General features: G+C 39.3%; 1 protein-coding gene across 3 annotated transcripts in view; it reads right to left on the reverse strand.

Annotated features, from left to right (window-relative positions):
• Positions 1-604: 604 nt before the first annotated feature.
• Positions 605-22,392, reverse strand: part of heatr5b (HEAT repeat containing 5B) — a 93,458-nt gene continuing 71,670 nt past the window's right edge. For 2 of the 3 annotated variants that reach the window (XM_051651115.1, XM_051651114.1), the window contains 3 exons: positions 16,835-16,992; positions 15,497-15,710; positions 605-3,025 (listed from right to left, as the gene is read on the reverse strand). In XM_051651115.1, coding sequence (XP_051507075.1) covers positions 2,718-3,025; positions 15,497-15,710; positions 16,835-16,992 — 680 coding nt within the window. In that variant the 3' untranslated portion in view covers positions 605-2,717. The remainder of the gene's footprint in view (positions 3,026-15,496; positions 15,711-16,834; positions 16,993-22,392) is intronic. The other variant, XM_051651116.1, reaches the window with a different exon arrangement.

Raw genomic sequence — 22,392 nt, forward strand, 5'->3', positions numbered from 1 at the left:
CAAGCCGGGAAAATTTCATTTTTTAGCATAATGAGGTAAATAAGCACAATTTATAATGCCAGTGTTGTCATATTTTACTGCTGATTTGAAATATGTTTGTCTTGACCAACAGTTTTTGAGATTTCAGTCTTTCCTCATTCAAGTGGATAGGAGCTGCTCTTGTATGTCACTTGTTAAGATTAAGAAGAAAAGATTAAGATTAAGATTAAGAAGAAAATAGCTGCCCAGTCATGTTCCAAAGATGGCTGCCAAGTGAACTGACTTGCTAAAAAGACTTTGTTTACCGCTCAGATTGTCTGACATTTCTAGTCCTTGTTTTTTAAATTGGATTCCAGGGGTAAAAATTATATTTTGCTCCGAGTGAATTCAAGGTGAGTTTTGAACAAAAGCAAGTCTTCACCAGCTCCAACGAACGTTTGTGTGATGACTGATGCTTAGAGACATCGCCTATGGATGTTAAATAACTAAAAATAAACGTAATTTTCTTTAAAATTAAAATGATAAAATGACCCGGTCTGTCTGTTTGTTGAAACACATTTTATCTTACCACATGAGAGGATGTTTTACCATTTTAAACATTTAAAAGCAACAACATATAACAATCAATAAAATAAGATGGGGATCGCCTAGCAAATAACAGATTTGTTAAGCCTGTATAATGGTAGGGTTTATTTTTATTAAAATAATATATATATATTTTTTAATATTTTTTATTACAAAAAAAAAAAAAAAATAACCTTTATGCTCTTTTACAGTATCATGTTTAAAAAGTTGTACATGTGCATCCTAATGAGATAGAGTTAGAACTAAACATTTATTCAATAATAACAGTGAATCATGTACATCTGAGAAGAAAAAAATGTATGGGCTTTTCTTGTTTTTTAAAAATAGAAAAGTACAATTTTACCTCTGGATAATATTTCTTTGTGTGCAAGTTCAAAGACCCATGTCTGTGGGGGTACGAGATACCATTCATACCCTAAAGTAACAACTACCTAGACGTTTCAACACACACTCTTTGATACACCTTCACCCCTGTAAGAAAGAACTCAGCACTCTCAGGGCTTGGAATGTAGTTAGCGGGGAGGTGTGAAAACTGAAGAGGATGGGACACCACAATCGTCATTCAACAGACCTGTGGCTGGAGTCATTCAATCACACTTAAAAATATTGGCATGGTTGACAAAGTGTAATGGTTTTCTATGAAGTTATTCACTGGGTACATTTTTACCTTCTGCAAAGATGCTTTGAAACAATGTGGACTGTGAATAATAACGACATTTTTGCATGTGCAGGACATGAATTAATGATAGCTACAGTTACATTTTCACTAGATGCAATTTTTTTTTTTTTTTAATCAGGATCTGAGAGGGGCAGAGACTCATAGAATATATACATCAATACCCCACTCAGAAGCAGAGCAAAAATAAATGTTCTTTTCTGTTTTTCAGTTAAATTCAGCTTTACAAAGAATGGCGTCTGTGAATAAGGAAGAATTCCTTAAAGGAACATTCTAGGTTAAATAAAACTTAAGCTCCATTACAGCACCTGTGGCATGCTGATAATTAAAAAGCAGAAATGAGAGGCTTGTGTTTTTGATGAAGCACTTATGAATCATTAAAACATATAAATCTATATGACAGACTTAGGATAAACACTGTCATACAGGAACAGGATCATCAGTGGGTAACGACACATCTTTAATTGAAGTGAAATGAATTTATCTTTGGATAATTTAATATCAACAAAGCTATGAACCATTTGCAAATACCAGTTATGTCATTTATGCTGTATATTTCAAGAAAATGAATACACGTCTGCTTTGGAAGATTTTGAAATATTGACTACAATATGATTTCTGGACTAAAATTTCAACATTTTTAATTTATGAATGACAGGCAAAAGGTAGACCTACAATCAAGTTCTTAAAAGCTCAGACTAGATGACAAAACACCATCATAAAGTTGCTTTAGCTTTCACATTGAGCTTCTCTAAAATGTACAAATACTCACAGATATACTCACAGACTGCAATAACATTTCAGACCGTTATTTAGCTAAAAGTTTGGACATCTGTATACAATGACATTCACAGCATAGATGAACAGCAGTGTAAATCGTGGCTAATCAGTCATCAAAAACAAACCAACATTAAAAACCACAAACAAACCATTTACCTTAAATAGGTGATGTGTTCAATTATGACCAATGCCAGGCTGGGGCCTCATCTTAGAAAAAATGAACAAACAAACAGCTAACTAAAACTAGTGTAAATCATACAAGATCAGTTAAAAGAAAACATGTTTTTATCTTGATTTATCAAGATAAATAGATCCTTACACATACCATTTAACAGCAGTTAAAAAATAAAACGAGTGAAAAACATGAGAATATGGTCATAGGAATATTTAGGTGAAATTTATCTGTTCACCTCTGTTGTGACCTCTGAAACTTAAATATTTAAGTTGCCTTTAAAAGTGCCACTACACAAGACAACAATAAGACAAACAATAATGCTGTTATACTGTATAATACAACCGCATTGTTTTACAGACCCTAAAGCTTTATAATGACTTCTCGATTTCCCTTGAACATTTATTGGCTTCTTATGGGTGACAGAATTCAGTAAAAAAAGTAACATTCAGGCTTAAATAATTCCAACTAAAACTGTCATGCTGTGCTGTGGATTGATAACCGTTGAGTGAAACTGTGTGCATTCTAGAAGAAACTGGTCTTGAGTTTGATGGTGGGTGAAGCTTGCACCGTCTGCTGTGGCGGTCTTGCTGTAGTCTTGGCTTTACTGTGGGCTTGACTGGACCTGATTGCCGCCTCAAGGCGGGTCTTCAGCTCTGGTGCCGCTCCGATAACAGTCTTGAAGGCGACAGGGTACAAAGGACCGATGTGCATGAGGTTCTGAAGAGCAAACTCATGCAGGCCTTTAGAGCTGGAGGAGGCAGAGGAGAGCACCGTCTCATCCAACAGGTATGAAATGAGCGTGGGGACCAGAAGAGCCAATAACTGAACTCCTGTTTGAGACATGTGAGTTTAGAAAATGAACAAGTGTTAATGCTTGATTGTCAATACTTATTGTATCTTGATTATTTTGTCTCCAGTTAAATCACAGGGTTTGTTTTTAATCAGGAAATGTCAGGCCAACACCGATCACAGATTTTTAACATGTAGGTTTGCCAACACCGATCTGATCACCGATTTTTAACAATGCGATCAGGCAATACCGATCGCTGATTGTTCACTGAGACCGGCAAATACCGATCCCCGATTTTTAACACTGAGATCGGCCAATGCCGATCCGATCACAAATTATTTATTTTTTTGTAATTAACATTTTATTGATTCATGTGCTATGACAGTGAAAAAAACTCAACACATATATAATGAATCAACATTTTACATTTAAACCCTACTAATACAATCCCACCCTGACCCCTAACGAACACCCCTGTGGTCCCACATAACACACACACAATCCAAAAAAATAAAATAAATATATATATATATATATATATACACACACACACACATACATATACATACATACACAGATACATATACATACGCTTACATAAAATAAAATATATATATATACACATACATACATACACAAATAAATAAAATAATAAACATACATGATTAAACTACTCTCTTCACATCCCCTCCCCGAGATTCCCCCAAAACTAAAAAAACTAAATATTTGCCCTATTTTTTAGCAAATAAGTCCCTCAACCCCAGCCTTCTACTTACCGCCTCTTCAAATGCAGCTACCCTCCCCATTTCCACACACCACTCCGAAAAAGAGGGTGCTCCATTTGACTTCCAACCCCTTAAAATTACTTGCCTGCCGATCATGAGACTCATAACCCAGTTTTTTATATGATTGCCCCCTAAATGCATGACCGCTCCATCACCCAAAATACAGAGTCTGGGACAAAGCAAAACCTGAGTGTTCAAAACGTCGCACAAATACCTCTGAACCCTCAACCAAAACTCCTGGATCTTAACACACCCCCAAAAGACATGGGTAGTGTCTCCAACTTCTGACTGGCATCGCCAGCAGGTGGGTGTGTCTTTAAGACCAAGCCTATATAATCTAGAGGGGGTCCAATAAAATCTATGTAAAATCTTAAATTGCATAAGGCGAACCCTTGCATCTCTAGATACAGACTTGACATTTTTAAGAATCTTAATCCACACTCCATCCTCCAATACCAAATTCAAATCTTTTTCCCATACTCTCTTGAGAGAAGTCAAGGCTCCATCCCCCAGACACTGAATTAGTAGGGAGTAATACACTGATGCCTCATGGCCTTTTCCAAAAGCAGCAATCACCTCTCCCAAAGCACCTGCCGCCTTAGGGGGGGTGCATGTCCCAAAAATAGTGCAGAGTAGGTGGCAAAGCTGTAAATACTTACAAAACTGAGATCTGGGAATGCCAAAATGTTGAAACAAATTTTCAAAAGATCTCAATACTCCACCCTCATATAGGTCACCAAGTGCATTAACCCCCCTCACAATCCAATCTGACCAGCAGAAAGGGGACTTATTAATACATAGTTTAGGGTTCAGCCATATGCTCGAGGCAACATTTAAATAAATATCAGAATTAAACACTCTGGACACTTTTGTCCATATCGAGTGCAAATGCAAAATAACGGGATGCGACTTAACCTCTCCGGCTAGTATAATCGAAAGGCTATGCAGTGGTGAGATAGGGGCAAGAACTTCCTTTTCAGTACAAAACCAGGGAGGAGCTCTCTCAGGTGGAAGCGACCAATCAGCCAAATGTCTAAGACCGAATGCATAATAATAAAACAAAATCTTGGGTAGGCCTAGCCCTCCTCTGTCAATTGGCCTATGTAACTTATTGAAATTTAACCTGGGGCACTTACCATTCCAAATAAAGGACTTCGCTATGTTGTCAAATTGCTTGAAATAAGAGAGGGGGACATCTACAGGGAGAGACTGAAGCAGGAAGTTGAATTTTGGAATACAATTCATTTTAATAACATTAACCTTCCCAATCATCGATAAATGTAATGAAGCCCACCTGCTGACATCGCTCGAAAACCTTTTTATTAAAGGGTCAAAATTAACTAACTAAATCAGACAAATTTGCTGGGAATAAAATCCCCAAATACTTAATGCCCTGTTTGGGCCACTGGAAGGTACCCGGCTGGAAAGCCGTTTCTGGGCAGTATGCTGTCAGCGCCAAAGCTTCGGATTTAGACTAATTGACTTTGTATCCTGAGAACTTGGAAAAGGAATTAATAATTCTGTGGAGGCAAGGCATAGATCTAGTAGGTTCAGAGACAAATAATAAAATATCATCTGCATAAAGCAGAAGCTTATGCGCCGCACCTCCCGCTGTCACCCCTGGAAAATCATCCTCCTTTCTTATCGCAGCTGCTAATGGTTCCAGGGCAAGACAAAACAATAATGGGGAAAGAGGGCAACCCTGTCGAGTGCCCCTATCTAGAGTAAAATAATCTGAAATTAATCCATTTGTTTGTACCGCTGCTACAGGGTGTTTATAAAGTAACTTAATCCAACCAATAAATGTACTCCCGAACCCATACATTTCCAAAATCTTAAAAAGATAATCCCATTCTACCATATCAAACGCCTTTTCGGCGTCAAGTGAGATGGCAGCGACCGGAGATTGTTCATTAACCACTGACCACATGATATTGATGAGAGGCCTGATGTTATCAGAAGAGCTACGGCCCCGAATAAATCCCACCTGATCTATATGTATAAGAGATGTCATAACCTTACTTAATCGGTTAGCCAACATTTTTTGACAATATTTTTACATCTAGTTGGATCAGGGAAATTGGACGGTAACTTTTACACTCGCTTGGATCTTTGTCCTTTTTAAGAATCAGACTGATCCGGGCTTGTGTCATGGTTGGAGGAAGTTTTCCCTTCTTTAATGATTCAGTATAAACTTCTAACAAAAGTGGGGCCAATTCTGTAGCATAGGATCTAAAAAATTCTGCAGCAAAACCATCTGGCCCCGGAGCCTTGCCAGTAGGTAGGGACTTAATTACCTCGTTAAGCTCCTCCAAGGTTATCTCAGAATCAAGAGAGTTTTTTTGCTCAGTCGTCAGTTTAGGAAGATCTAATGGTTCCACAAAGTTTCTAATATCTTCATCAGTAGATGAAGACGTGGAACTATAAAGATCAATATAGACTTCTTTAAAGGCATTATTAATATCAATGGCTGAGGTAAATATTTCACCACCAGCAGATTTCACTGAGGGAATGATAGAAAGAGACTCTCTCTGCTTTACATATCTAGCCAAAAGCTTCCCTGCTTTGTCACCCGACTCAAAGTATGACTGTCTTGCCCTGAATAACCAAAACTCCACTTTCTGCGACAAAATAGTATTATATTTATTTTTCAATCGGGTTAATTCTCTGAGGCCATCAGATGACATTCGGCGCTTCAGCTCTGCCTCGGCACTTTTAATATTTCCTTCCAACTCCACAAGTTCTCGTGCTTTGGATTTTTTGATGAATGAGGCATACTGTATGATCCGGCCCCTAAGAACCGCTTTAAGTGCCTCCCAAGCCACACCCACAGAGGATACTGAGGACCAGTTGGTCTCCATATAAACATTGATTTCAGTCTTTAACATTTGTTGGAAATCAGGATTTTGTAAAAGGGATACATTAAGGCGCCAACTATATGATTTCTTTTTCTCTATATGTGGCATCACCTCTAAACTCACCAGGGCGTGATCTGAGACTAAAATGTTTCCAATAGAGCAATCAACAACAGATGAAATGAGGGATTTGGATATAAAAAAAAATCTATTCTAGAATAAATCTTATGGACTGATGAAAAAAATGTATAGTCCCTACCGGATGGGTTCAAAAGTCTCCAAATATCCGAAAGACCAAGATTTTTACACATCCTGTGAAGCGTCAATGTTGCTCTAGGGGGTTTACACACTTTGGCTTCACTATGATCAAGGACTGAGTCCATCAAAAGATTAAAGTCTCCTCCCAATATTATATCATGAGGGGTGCCAGCGGTTTGCAACATCCCTTCAAGATCTATAAAAAAGCCTTGATCATCAACGTTAGGTGCATAAATATAAGCCAAAATCAGACTTTGCCCTTGAATTTCAGCTAAAACAATAATGACTCTTCCTAATTTATCTTTAATCTGTTTGAGAAATTTGAATTGTAGATGTTTATTAATCAATATAATGACTCCCTTGCTCTTACTTGAGCCAACACTAAAGAAAACATGTCCACCCCATATTTTCCCAAATTTTTCAGCTTCCTGCGGGGAGAGATGTGTTTCTTGAAGAAACACTATATCATATTTCTTACGTTTAAGAAAAGTAATAACCTTCCTTCTTTTTATGGGGTGCCCCAACCCATTTACATTCCATGTGGAGAGAGACAACTTATTCATATTAACATTTGACATAGATATAATAAAAAAAAAAAATTGTGTGTGAAAAACAAAATTATGAAGACCACATTCCCCATTAGTGAAACAATCAACCCCCGAACATCCCCCCGAACAAAACAAACAGAAAAAGAAAAACGTGCGCATTAACCCCGCGCACAACAGCGTCAACCGGCGTCAATCCCTTTAAACTCAAAAGGTCCATGAACGCCCACGAGTCCCCACGACAACTTTGCCATCGGATTGCTCAATTTTGCCTCACAAATTTGTGAGGCAAAATTACATAACAGAAAATACTTTGAAATAAACCCAGTTAATAGGAAGAATGAGCACAAAAAATGTGTAGATTCATTCACAGAACTGTCTCAAGGATGTGATCTTCCACAAAACAAATTCCAGCTGATATAAAACCGTTCAGATTCCTCGGACAGACAAACGAATATTCCGTGAGCCGGCTCTTATGAGTTCAGCGGATGACGTAATCATTTAAATGTCCCGTAAAAAAAAAAAAAAAAAAAAAAAAAAAAAAACTCAAAACAAACTCCAGCCAGCAGGAGGAATAAGCACGAAGAATGAACAGATTAATCCACAGCTGTTCCAAAGGAGTGTTATTCAATAGAACAAGCTCCAGCCGCTAGGCGGAACCAATACAAAAAAAAACAAAACCGGCATCCCGGTTCCCCGGATGGTCGAGTCAATTCACTCAGAGGTCGCATAAATGTATATACCATGACTTACACAATCCGTCAGCTTTATAAAAGACATCCTTTGTGTGAGCATGTAAATATTTTGCAGTCATCTGTAGTGTCCACTCTCAAACTGGCCGGACACTTCAATGCAAATGTAATCTTCCATCAATGCAAAAGTTTCTTTAAGGAAAAGTGTTATTCATAAAACAAGCTCCAGCCGCACTGCGGAGCCAACGCAAAAAACCCAAAATTTCACCCAGCTTCCTCAAGAGTTAGGTACAGCGAGTCAGGCCCACTCACATGAGAAACATCCAATGGTTTACTCAGCCATTGATTCTATAAAAGACATTGCCGGATTTGGACATGTGAATACTTTGCGTCCGTTTTTCGTTTCTATTCTCAGTTTGGCAGGAAACGAGATCTTTTTCTGATGTAAGAGTTTCTTACATTCCTTGAACCGATCGCGTTTCTCTCGTCGAACTCGCAAAGTCTGGGAACAAGAAAACATTATGGTTCTTCCAAGAAAGCTTCCCTTTGCTCCTCGCCTGGCGCAACACAAGATCTTTATCGGATGATCTCAGAAATCTGGCCAGAATCGATCTGGGCCTATCTCCCTCAGCAGATCTGTGAGCTGGCACTCTGTGAGCTCGCTCGATTTCCAGCTTGTGGCCTGTTATGTCGAGCAGACTCGGGAAGAGCTCATCCAGGAATTTCACCATATCTCTGCCCTCCTCATGCTCAGGAATTCCAACAATTCGAACGTTATTCCTGCGGTTTCTATTTTCAAGATCTTCAAGCTTTTCAAGGAGATGTTCCAAATCAACTTTGGTCGCGGGCGGATTAGCGGATAATTCCCTCTCCAAGGATTCCAGAAAATCGATTCGTTTTTCAACATCAGACACTCTTGTACCTAACTCAGAGAATTTTATTTCCATCGCCATGATCGATCGACGTATTACAGCGAGATCCTCCAAGTCAGCAAGAATCTTCGTCAACATCATCGACATGTTGGACAACTGACGCTGGATCTCCTCTCTCGCCGCGCCATCCAAATCGAGTCCCCGGTCTGTAGGGCTGTCGGGGCTTTCATCCTGAACAAGTAAGTGTCTTTTAATGTCTCCAGAGCCCGAGGATTTTGACTTCTTTGCCATGTTTTGCAACAAAGGACAAATGTGCAACTGGGTGTATCAAATTTCACCAGATTATAACATGAGAATAATCAAAAATTCAGCAAAGTGCGCAGAGCTCGTCGCTCACACATCTGCTCCTTGCATGGCGTCCATTTTTCTCCCCGATCACAAATTTTTAAGCATGAGATCGGCCAATACCGATCATTGATTTTTTTTTTTTTTTTTTTACTAAGATCAGCTAATACCGATCCGATCGCCGATGTTTAACACTGAGATCGGCCAATACAGATCCGAATACTGATTTTTTTACTGAGATCAGCCAATACCGATCACAGATTTTTAACATATAGATTTGCCAACACCGATCTGTTCACCGTTTTTTTACACTGCGATCGGCAATACTGATCGGCGATTGTTTACTGAGACCGGCAAATACTGATCCCCGATTTTTAACACTGATATCAGCCAATGCCGTTCAGCGATTTTTATACACCGAGATCGGCCAATGCTGATCACCAATTTAAGCAAGAGATCGGCCAATACTGATCCGATCACTGATTGTTTACTGAGATCGGCCAATACCGATTCGATCACTGATTTTTAAGCATGAGATCGGCCAATACCGATCCGAATACTGATTTTTTTACTGAGATTGGCCAATACCGATCCGATCACTGATTTTTAACACTGAGATGGACCGATAATGATCCGATCACAGATTGTTTTTTGTGATTAACATTATTGATTCCACAGAAGACACAAAAAAACAAAACATATATACAGTACTGTGCAAAAGTTTTAGGCACTTGTGAAAAACTTTCAAAGTGAGGATTTCTTAAAAAAATAACGACAAATAGTTTTCATTAATCAATTAACGTCATACAAAGTCCAGTAAACAGAAAAAGAGCTAAATCACTATTTGGTGTGAACACTTTTGCCTTCAAAATAGCACCAATTCTCCTAGGTACACCTGGACACAGTTTTTCTTGGTTGTTGGCAGATAAGATGTTCCAAGCTTCTTGGAGAATTCACCACAGTTCTTTTATTTATTTAGGCTGTCTCAATTACTTCTTTCTCTTCGTGTTATCCCAGACTGACCTGATGTTCAGTGGGGGGCTCTGTGAGGCCCATGCCATCTGTTGCAGGGCTCCCTGTCCTATTCTATTCGCAAAAGGAATGTTTGGGAGTATAAAATGTGTATTTCCTACTTACACACTAAAGCTGAAGATATAAATAACCATCTTAAGACAAATGTTTTTGTGAAACATCTTATGTGCCTAAGACTTTTGCACAGTATTGTACATGGAATCGACATTTAATCTTCACCACTACCCCTCCCCCTCCCAATCCCCAACCCCACCCCCAACAAACACTCCCGTGGTCACATGAATTCACACAGAAATAAAAAAATAAAATTTTTTTTTATATATATATATATATATATATATATATATATATATATATATATATATATATATATATAAAATAATCACACATCCACAGCTAAACCTCTCTCTTTACTACCTCTCCCCAAGAATGCCAACCACTTGCCCCACTTCCCAACAAACAAATCCAAATTGCCCAGTCTACTAAATATCATCTCCTCATATGCTGCCACCCTCCCCATCTCCGCGCTCCACTCCTGAAACGGGGGCACTCCAGCTGACTTCCATCCCCTCAAAACAATCTGTCTGGCAACTATCACACTTGTCAGGACCCAGTTCTTTGTTTGGGGTCATATCTCCATCCTCCGATTGGCATCGCCAGCAGGTGGGTGTGTCTTTAAGACCGAGCCTAAACAATCTAGAGAGGGTCCAATAGAATCTATGTATAATCTTGAATTGCATAAGGCGCACCCTTGCATCTCTAGATGCAGACTTGATGTTTTTAAAATCCTAGCCCACACTCCTTCCTCCATTATCAAGTTTAAATCTCTCCCATAATCTCTTGATAGAAGTTAAAGCTCCATCCCCCAGACTCTGAATTAACAGGGAGTAACACACTGATGCCTCATGACCTTTTCCAAAAGCAGTAATCACCACTCCCAGAGTATCTGTCGCTTTAGGAGGGTGTATACTACTCCCAAAAATAGTACAGAGCGGGTGCTGCAGCAGTAAATACCTAAAAAACTGAGATCTAGGAATGCCAAAATGTTGAACCAAATCTTCAAAAGATCTCAACATTCCGCTCTTATATAGGTCACAGAGTGTAGTAAACCCCCCCCCCCCCCCCACAATCCACTCTGACCAGAAGAAAGGGGACTTATTAATACATAAATTTGGGTTCAGCCATATGCTTGAGGCAACATTTAAATAAATGTCCGAATTAAACATTCTGGACACTTTTGTCCATACTGAGTGCAAATGCGAGATAACGGGGTGTAACTTCTCCAATTAGTTTGGTAGAAAGGCTTTGCAAAGGGTGAAATAGGGGCAATAGGGGCAAAGCAACCAATGAGCAAAATGTCTGAGACCGAATGCATAATAATAAAACAATCTTGGGTAGGCCAAGCCGACCGTAGTTGACTGGCCTATGCAACTTATTAAAATGTAATCTAGGATGCTTACCATTCCAAATGAAGGACTTTACTATGCTAACAAATTGCTTGAAATAAGAGAGGGGGACATCTACAGGGAGAGATTGTAGCAGATAGTTGAATTTTGGAATACAATTCATTATAATAACTTTAACCTTCCCAATCATCGATAAATGTAATGAAGCCCACCTGCTCACATAGCTCGAAAATCTTTTTATTAAGGGGTCAAAATTAACTCTAAAATCACACAAATTTGCTGGGAATAAAATACCCAAATACTTAATGCCCTGTTTGGACCACTAGAAGGCTGTTACTGGACAGTATGCTGTCAGAGCTAAAGCTTCGGATTTAGACCAATTGACTCTGTATCCTGAGAACTTAGAAAAGGCATTAATAATTCTGTGAAGGCAAGGCATAGATCTAGAGGGGTCGGAGACAAATAACAAAATATCATCTGCGTAAAGCAAAAGCTTATGGGCCATACCTCCCACCACCACCCCTGGAAAATCATCCTCCTTTCTTATCGCAGCTGCTAATGGCTCCAGGGCAAGACAGAACAATAATGGGGAAAGAGGGCAACCCTGTTGGGTGCCCCTATCCAGAGTAAAATAATCTGAAATTAATCAATTTGTTTGCCGCTACTGGATGTCTATAAAGTAACTTAATCCATCCAATAAAAGTGTTCCCGAACTCGTATATTTCCAAAATCTTAAAAAGATAATCCGATTCTACCATATCAAATGCCTTTTCGGCGTCAAGTGAGATGGCAGTGACCGGAGTCTGATCATTCACCACTGACCATATGATATTGATGAAATGCCTAATGTTATCAGAAGAGCTGCGGTCCCGAAAAAACCCCACTTGATCTATATGTATAAGAGATGTCATAACTTAATCGGTTAGCCAGGATTTTTGCCAATATTTTTAAGTCTAGCTGGATTAGGGAAATTGGACAGTAACTCTTGCACTCGCTTGGATCTTTGTCCTTTTTAAGAATCAGACTGATCCGGGCTTGTGTCATGGTTGGCGGAAGCTTTCCAATCTTTAATGATTCCGTATAAACTTCTAACAAAAGTGGTGCCAGTTCTGCAGCAAAAGATCTAAAAAATTCAGCTGTAAAACCATCTGGCCCCGGAGTCTTGCCTGTAGGCAAGGCCTTAATTACCTCGCCAACCTCCTCCAAGTTTATCTCAGAATCAAGATAATTTTTTTGCTCAGTCGTCAGTTTAGGTAGTTCTAATGGTTCCACAAAGTTTCTAATATCTTCATCAGTAGATAAGACGTGGAACTATAGAGATCAAGATAGAATTCTTTAAAAGCAATATTAATATCATTGGCCGAGGTAAATATTTAACCACCAGCAGATTTCACTGAAGGAATGGTAGAAAAATACTCTCTCTGATTTATGTATCTAGCCAAAAGCTTCCCTGCTTTGTCCCCCGACTCAAAGTATGACTGTCTTGCCCTGAATAGCCAAAACTATATCCATATTTCAATCGGGTCAATTCTCTGAGGCCATCAGATGACATTCGGCACTTCAGCTCTGCCTCTGCACTTTTAATTTTCCCTTCCAACTCCACGATTTTTTGGTAAATGAGGCATACTGTATGATGTCCACAGAAGATACTGAGGACCAGTTGGTCTCCATATAAACATTGATTTCAGTCTTTAACATTTGTTGGAAATCAGGATTTTGCAAAAGGGATACATTAAAGCGCCAACTATATGATTTCTTTTTCTCCGTATGTGGCAACATCTCTAAACTCACCAGGGCATGATCTGAGACTAAGATGTTTCCAACTGAGCAATCAACAACAGATGAAATGAGGGACTTATTCTAAAATAAATCTTATGGACTGATGAAAAAAATGTATAGTCCCAACCAGATGGGTTCAAAAGTCGCCAAATATCTGCAAGACCAAGATATTTACACATCCTCTGAAGGGCCAATGTTGCTGTAGGGGGCTTGCACACTTTTGCTTCACTATGATCAAGGACTGAGTCCATCAAAAGATTAAAGTTTTCTCCCAAAATTATATCATGAGGGGTGCCAGGGGCTTGCAACATCCCTTCAAGATCAATAAAAAAGCCCTGATCATCAACGTTAGGCGCGTAAATATTAGCCAAAACCAACCTTTGCCCCTGAATTTCTGCTAAAACAATTATTCTCCCTAATTTCTTTAATCTGTTTGAGAGATTTGAATTGTAGATGTTTACTTATCAATGTAATGACTCCCCTGCTATTACTTGAGACAGCACTAAAGAAAACATGCCCACCCCATAACTTCCCAAATTTTTCAGCTTCCTGCGAGGAAAGATGTGTTTCTTGAAGAAACACTATCTCACATTTCTTACGCTTAAGAAAAAAAATAACCTTTTTATGGGGTGCCCCAACCCATTCACATTCCACATGGAGAGAGACAATCCAATCATATTAACTTTTGACATATTGATATAATAGAAAATAAAAATTGTTTCAAAAACAAGATTATACAGACTACATTCCAACATTAGTGTAACAATCAAACCCCGAACTCCCCCCCCCCCCAAAGCGCACCTTTAAACTGATAAAAAAATGACAATAAATACATGTTTAAACTTAGACTTGTTATTTATAATAATTTCTCATCTCATAATATTAATAGGGTCGATGTGTATCTGGGACGTTCACTTCCCTCTCTATCCTGGTTGGATCCACTTTACATATTTCATGACAGTGGTGCATCGAGCCTTCGTCTCTCAAAAGAACTGATGAGTTTCTAGAGAAAGTTTCTTTTTGACCATTTTTAAAAACCAAAATTTGACTTGCAAGTGTACAGTGATTTGCTAGAAATATAAGAGGACTCAATACTTCAGCTACTGAAAAAAAGACAGTATGTTGTGATTTCCACAATTCATTAAGCAGCACAATCATTTTCCACTGTTATAAAAAAATAAATTACTTGAGTACCATAACCTGCATATATCTAGTTGTGCGGTGTAGTGAAGAGCACTTGGCATGTTAAAGAGATGATTGTGATGCTCACAGTGATGCTGTGCTGTCCCGGCAGGGGCTGTCAGATCGCAGTGGTCTGCTGTATCATCCGCTATATATCACTAATTAATATAACTTGCACGTGCAAATTGTGATCAGCATTAAATTTGTGGGGCGCGTTTGCGCTGTGGCCTGATCCGCATCATTCCTTTAGTGAATCGGGCACTAAAACAGCACAGACAATGCATGCAAATAACTGCCACTTTTACCGGCCGCAAATCATTCTTTCTAAATTCCCCTCAGTTTTTCTTAGTAGACTGGAGCAATGACTGCTGAAAATGGGGCTTTGCAATCATGGGTAGAAATTTGAATTTTAAAATATATAAACATATATACCACACATTTCAAACAGTAATAATAATTTGTAACGATACAAATGTTTTGGCGGTATTCTTGATCAATTAAATGCTACCATGGTGAACAGAAACATCAGCTTCTTTTACATTGTCTCAGGGATTCCAAACATTTGAACAGTATTTGAAGTATATTTAAAGGCATCTTAATCAAATCTCCCAATGAAGCATGTTTGATTCTTTCAAACAATGTATGGTGTGCTGCTGATCTTCTCAGTACCATTTTATGAAGTCAGATTACTCAATTAAATCACCAAAATAATGGTCAGATCATTGGATTACCAAAATAATCAATAGTGATGAACACTTACGGTTGTGTTCCTCTCCCATGGCCACAAGGCTCTCCAACACTTTCACTCCTTCTTGTACAGCTTGTAGTTCAGCGGGTGTGTTTGGTCGACTGTGCTCAATGTTCTTCAGCTTCTCCACCAGCACAGGAGCCAGCGTGTGGATATACGGTGTGGAGAGACTGCGACATGAATGCTGAAAGACGGACAGCAGCAGCTGATAACAGCAAGCCTGAATCTGAGTAAACACACAAACACTTTCAGGAATACAGTATCTAAAGTCTTTAAAAGACATTTAATATATTTTTGAATTTTTTTTTTTTTTTTTTTTTTTACATTTTGAAGTGTTACACCTAAAACCAGGAGAACATGTGGGAAGATTTTAGGTTTAAAATTATATATTTGTGCAAACAAAACTGCATATATTGGATCCTGTAACTGGAAGTTTCTCACCAGTTTTAATCAGCTTTTTGCCTTCACTAGTTCTAGTCAATGGTTCTGTGGTGATAAATTCTACTTTAGATAAGAAATAATGAATGGCCTTTTTCTTTGGTACAGTAACAGTACATGTCATGCCAACTGCCCATGTGCCATTTGTCAGCGCTAAAGTTCTCTTTAAAGTATTAACCCTTGTGCTGTGTTCCTCATTAAAACCTCCTACAGTGAGTATTAGTGTATGAAATTCCCACTGACACACATAAATATAATAAACAGAAGTGTCTTTGTCACGTTTTCCCTTATTACTTCCCGTAACATACATATAACATAGACAATGACATATCGTAACTTACAGCAGACTATCCTGATTCAAACGAGCCCAAATACAACATATGAAAAGTAGATCTTGAAATATTCCTTAGAGTGTACATGGAAATACAATGCACAAGAGGGTGCTCAACACAGGTTGTGTGTGTGTGTGTGTGTGTGTGTGTGTACACATGTCCGAGCACTTTGTGTGTGCAAACACACATCTACTTATTTGCTCATCTAAAGGATTGGGATGCTCCTGAACACTTAATATTTCTGTATTTTGAAGTCTAATCCATTCATTTCCAATGGCCGGCCATTTTTGACTGGGAAAACAAGTGTAACAAAGTGAAATAAAACCAATAAAATATAAAGAAAATGGTCCAAATTGTTTTTGTTTTCAGATACCATATGTGAAAAAAAGTCAAGGAATTTTATCCCAATAGGATTAATTATAAAAAACGTTTTTTTAAAAAACGTTGTCTGGGTCAAAATGACCAGAACACAACATAAGGGTTAACTAAGAAAAATAAATGAAACCATCTGAACTATATCTAAATCAGTTTTCTTTTTTTACACATCAGAGAAACTCAAATGTATGCTGGTAAAACCCACCCAAGGATCAGCAGAATTAAGTCCATGTCTGAAGCGCTCAATGCAGCCATTCTGCAGAACAGGGACACCGATCAGCTCGCTGCTGGCCGACAGCAAAAACAGAGTGACGGCTGTCAGCAAACTGACCTCATCCACACTGCACTCAGATCCAGACACATCTAGAGGAGAGAGAGGTTATGTCAAAGGAAGTCTCAGCCTCAGATGGAACGTCCACAGTGCAAAAAAGCTATACAAATGTCCCTTTCACACTAAGAGCTGTGTGAATAGCTGACATCTGCAAATTCATGCCGGTACAATAGGTGGTGCAATGCCAACCCAACTGCAAGTTCAAGACAAGACTAATATGCTGACTTTGACTAACATCAGCATTAAAAATAACCTGTTCTAACATTCGAGATTGAAAATGGTTGTACTACAGCAAAGTCACAGCAATAACTGTGAAGAAACCAGTAAGAACAAAAAGCACTGGTGTCTGTTCAATAAAAACTCAACAGACAGATGTACTCTGTTTATCAGTACGCTCATTTACGGACAATTTATTTATGAATGAAACACCGATAGGACATTTGCGTTTTTTGTATGGTAGAATTTTATTTTTAGCAAATGATAAGGTTAGGAGCAGGAGAACTTGTATAATTTTATTATTCCGTATTATTTAATAATTGCACATTTCTATTTATTTTGAGGAATACAGATTTTGTTTTTTGTGTGATTAAAAAAGTACAAGTAAAAAGTACAGTTGCATAAGCCTACTTCTATTTGATAATGTCATTGTGTACATACAGTTGAAGTCAGATGTTTACATACAGTGCATCCGGAAAGTATTCACAGCGCTTCACTTTTTCCACATTGTGTAATGTTACAGCCTTATTCCAAAATGGATTAAATTAATTATTTTCCTCAAAATTCTACAAATAATACCCCATAATGACAACGTGAAAGAAGTTTGTTTGAAATCTTTGCAAATTTATTAAAAATAAAAAACGAAAAAAAAAAATCACATGTACATAAGTATTCACAGCCTTTGCCATGACACTCAAAATTGAGCTCAGGTGCATCCTGTTTCCACTGATCATCTTTGAGATGTTTCTACAACTTGATTGGGGTCCACCTGTGGTAAATTCAGTTGATTGGACTTTATTTGGAAAGGCACACACCTGTCTATATAAGGTCCCACAGATAACAGTGCATGTCAGAGCACAAACCAAGCCATGAAGTCCAAGGAATTGTCTGTAGACCTCCGAGACAGGATTGTATCGAGGCACAGATCTGGGGAAGGGTACAGAAAAATGTCTGCAGCATTGAAGGTCCCAATGAGCATAGTGGCCTCCATCATCCGTAAATGGATGAAGTTTGGAACCACCAGGACTCTTCCTAGAGCTGGCCGCCCGGCCAAACTGAGCGATTGGGGGAGAAGGGCCTTAGTCAGGGAGGTGACCAAGAACCCGATGGTCACTCTGACAGAGCTCCAGCGTTTCTCTGTGGAGAGAGGAGAACCTTCCAGAAGAACAACCATCTCTGCAGCACTCTACCAATCAGGCCTGTATGGTAGAGTGGCCAGACAGAAGACACTCCTCAGTAAAAGGCACATGACAGCCCGCCTGGAGTTTGCCAAAAGGCACCTGAAGGACTCTCAGACCATGAGAAACAAAGATTGAACTCTTTGGCCGGAATGGCAAGCTTTATGCCTGGAAGAAACCAGGCACCGCTCATCACCTGGCCAATACCATCCCTACAGTGAAGCATGGTGGTGGCAGCATCATGCTGGGGGGATGTTTTTCAGCGGCAGGAACTGGGAGACAAGTCAGGATCGAGGGAAAGATGAATGCAGCAATGTACAGAGACATCCTTGATGAAAACCTGCTCCAGAGCGCTCTGGACCTCAGACTGGGGTGAAGGTTCATCTTCCAACGGGACAACGACCCTAAGCACACAGCCAAGATAACAAAGGTGTGGCTACGGGACAACTCTGTGAATGTCCTGGAGTGGCCCAGCCAGAGCCCAGACTTGAACCCGATTGAACATCTCTGGAGAGATCTGAAAATGGCTGTGCACCGACACTCCCCATCCAACCTAATGGAGCTTGAGAGGTCCTGCAAAGAAGAATGGGAGAAACTGCCCAAAAATAGGTGTGCCAAGCTTGTAGCATCATACTCAAAAAGACTTGAGGCTGTAATTGGTGCCAAAAGTGCTTCAACAAAGTATTGAGCAAAGGCTGTGAATACTTATGTACATGTGATTTTTTTCATTTTTTATTTTTAATAAATTTGCAAAGATTTCAAACAAACTTCTTTCACGTTGACATTATGGGGTATTGTTTGTAGAATTTTGAGGAAAATAATGAATTTAATCCATTTTGGAATAAGGCTGTAACATAACATAAAATGTGGAAAAAGTGAAGCGCTGTGAATACTTTCCGGATGCACTGTACACCTTAGCCAAATACATTTAAACTCAGTTTTTCACAATTCCTGACATTTAATCATCGAAAACATTCCCTGTCTTAAGTCAGTTTAGTCACTTTATATTAAGAATGTGAAATGTCAGAATAATAGTAGAGAGAATTATTTATTTCAGCTTTTATTTCTTTCATCACATTCCCAGTGGGTCAGAAGTTTACATACACTTTGTTTGTATTTGGTAGTGTAGGGCTTTACTGGTTGTTTAGATCAGTGTTACTATCAGAAATAATTAATAATTATTTCTTTAGTTATTAATTAATATTTAAATGAATTAATTGAATCTAACTCATTAAAACCTCATATGGGGCTCCAGTAAATGTAGTGTGCTACGTTTAGGAGTGGGTTTGGTTATCAGCAATAATTAATAATGATCAAAGATAATTATTAATTATTAAAATCAATAAAACGTTGATGAGAATCAATGTTAACTTTTTCTAATCCTTTAAATCAACAATTATCAAAGATAATCATTAATCATTAACATCGATGAAACATTAATTAAAATTAACACTAGCTTATTGATCATTCAAATTCAACAATCATCAAAGATAATTATCACTTATCAAAAATCAATAGAATATTAATAAGGAATATAAATAATATTGATGGGGGCACCACCCTGGAATCAGGGACTAATAACCAGATAGTATAACAGTCTCAATATTAGATTGTTTTCTTAGGAAAATCGACATCCAAAGAATATCGATTTTCGGGAGAAAAAAAAACAATGAATGAAGGTTTGAATCCGAGTACTGACATCCCGTCAGCATGACACAGGTGTATGCAAAACAAACCAAAACACTTCTCTTTGTAATATAACAAAGTTTATTTATGCAGTAATATCAATTAATAATTAATACAATGCAGTCAATAAACTTCCGACTTACAACTACAAACTAAACAGTGATATGATTCGATATGGAAATCAAAATAATCCTATAACACGAGGGTGTGTGTGTGTGTGTGTGTGTGTGTGTGTGTGTGTGTGTGTGTGTGTGTGTAAGGAGGGACACGCACAAAATGGCGGACGTGACTCTCGTGGAGAGTATGTCACGCGAGCTGAGCTTTATCACGAAGCTATCTACTAGCCAAAAACGTGTCCGAGAATGTTTGTGAGGGATCACGCGCGATCAAGTAAACTTCTTACTTGAATCGCATGAGGATGCAGAATGTGTGTTCATCCGTCCTTTAACTCAGACTCGGTTCTTCGAGGCTTGGGTGATGACGGGAGGCCGTTTCCTCGCTCTGTCAGCGGGCGGTATGGCTGCTGATTCTTGGTGGGCTGGCGGAGAAATCAGCGACGTTGACTTGATTGAAGAGGGAAGAGAAATCTTTTCTCTTCACTTCTGCAGGCAAACAGATGAAGATGCGGATTGCTCGGCGGTCTCCTTCGGATCCGTTAGAGTGTTCGGTGGAACACAGAGTAATCTCAACTCGTCCAGCGAGATGGAGATTGTATGGCCACAGTTTCAAGTAGGACGTTACTTCCTTGTGCCACGAGGCTGCACCTGAGAGCAGTGATGAGCTTCGTCTACACACGGCGAGCAAAGTTGCTGGAAGCAAATCCCGGAAGCATTTCAGAGGTATTTCTACTCCTGATGATGTCATGGTTGAGGGACATTCTGTTGTGTGCCTCATCCAATAGGAGTTGAGAGTCCGATCCTTTAGTGAGCAAGGCTTCATGGGATTTGTAGTCTGTTTTGGACTCCCTTTGTTTGATTTTGGCACGGTTTTTATCAGTATAATTTATGACTTGGTATGTGGGCCTGAGTTAGGTTTTACGACTGCCTTTGTCCTCTATCTGAATACATGAGGCCCAACAGTAGCATTGCCTTTAAATTGTTTAACTTGGGTCAAACGTTTTGGGTAGCCTTCCACAAGCTTCTCACAATAAGTTGCTGGAATTTTGGCCCATTCCTCCAGACAGAACTGGTGTAACTGAGTCAGGTTTGTAGGCCTCCTTGCTCGCACACAGTTTTTCAGTTCTGCCCACAAAACTTCTATTGGATTGAGGTCAAGGCTTTGTGATGGCCACTCCAATACCTTGACTTTGTTGTCCTTAAGCCATTTTGCCACAATTTTGGAGGTATGCTTGGGGTCACTGTCCATTTGGAAGACCCATTTGTGACAGAGCTTTAACTTACTGGCTGATGTCTTGAGATGTTGCTTCAATATATCCACATAATATTTTTTCCACATGACACCATCTATTTTGTGAAATGCACCAGACCCTTCTGCAGCAAAGCACCCCCACAACATGATGTTGCCACCCCCATGCTTCACAGTTGGGATGGTGTTCTTTGGCTTGCAAGCCTCACCCTTTTTTTCTCCAAACATAACTGTGGCAGCGGGGGCGTGGTTGAGCGTCCATCGAGGGAGAGCGCAGTAAGGGTGCATACACCTGAGCCAAATTATGACTAACACCTGTCTCTAATTGTAGTGGGATTGGGGAGAGCGGCATAAAAGGAATTTCCCTAAGGGGATTTCCCTTTGGAGCAGTCACGAGACGAAACCCTCAAGCACGCCTTTGACCAAGTGAGAGTGATCGATGGTCAACAACTCCTGCTGAGTGTCGCACTTTCATATAATTATTTCGCAATTATAAACGAGCGGTTGTTTAGTGTGACGCAGGATGCTCAAACCAAGGAAGATACAACCCAGCTCTCATTATAATCAGACGGCGGGCCACTTAGGGGAAAGAAAATCACTGAACCGACTAATAGCCCGTTTTTATTGGCCAGGCATTGGCGGCGATGTTCGCAGGTGGTCGCATTAATTCAATTCGTACCAGCGTTTACCATCCACAGACAGATGGCCTGGTGGAGCGATTTAATAAAACCCTTAAGAATATGATTTGTAAGTTTGTGCACGAGGATGCTATAAATTGGTACAAATGGCTCGATCCCCTTATTCGCAGTACGAGAGGTCCCGCAAGCCTCCACTGGGTTTTCCCCATTCGAGCTGCTATATGGGTGGCGCCCGCACGGTGTGCTTGATGTCATATGCGAAGCTTGGGAGGAGGGACCTCCAAACAGTAAGAATGAAATTCTTACTCTGTATGGTTCTGTGTGGATTATAGAAAAGTCAATGCGGTGT

Source organism: Myxocyprinus asiaticus, chromosome 23, assembly GCF_019703515.2.
Source record: "Myxocyprinus asiaticus isolate MX2 ecotype Aquarium Trade chromosome 23, UBuf_Myxa_2, whole genome shotgun sequence".
NCBI classification, from domain to species: domain Eukaryota; kingdom Metazoa; phylum Chordata; class Actinopteri; order Cypriniformes; family Catostomidae; genus Myxocyprinus; species Myxocyprinus asiaticus.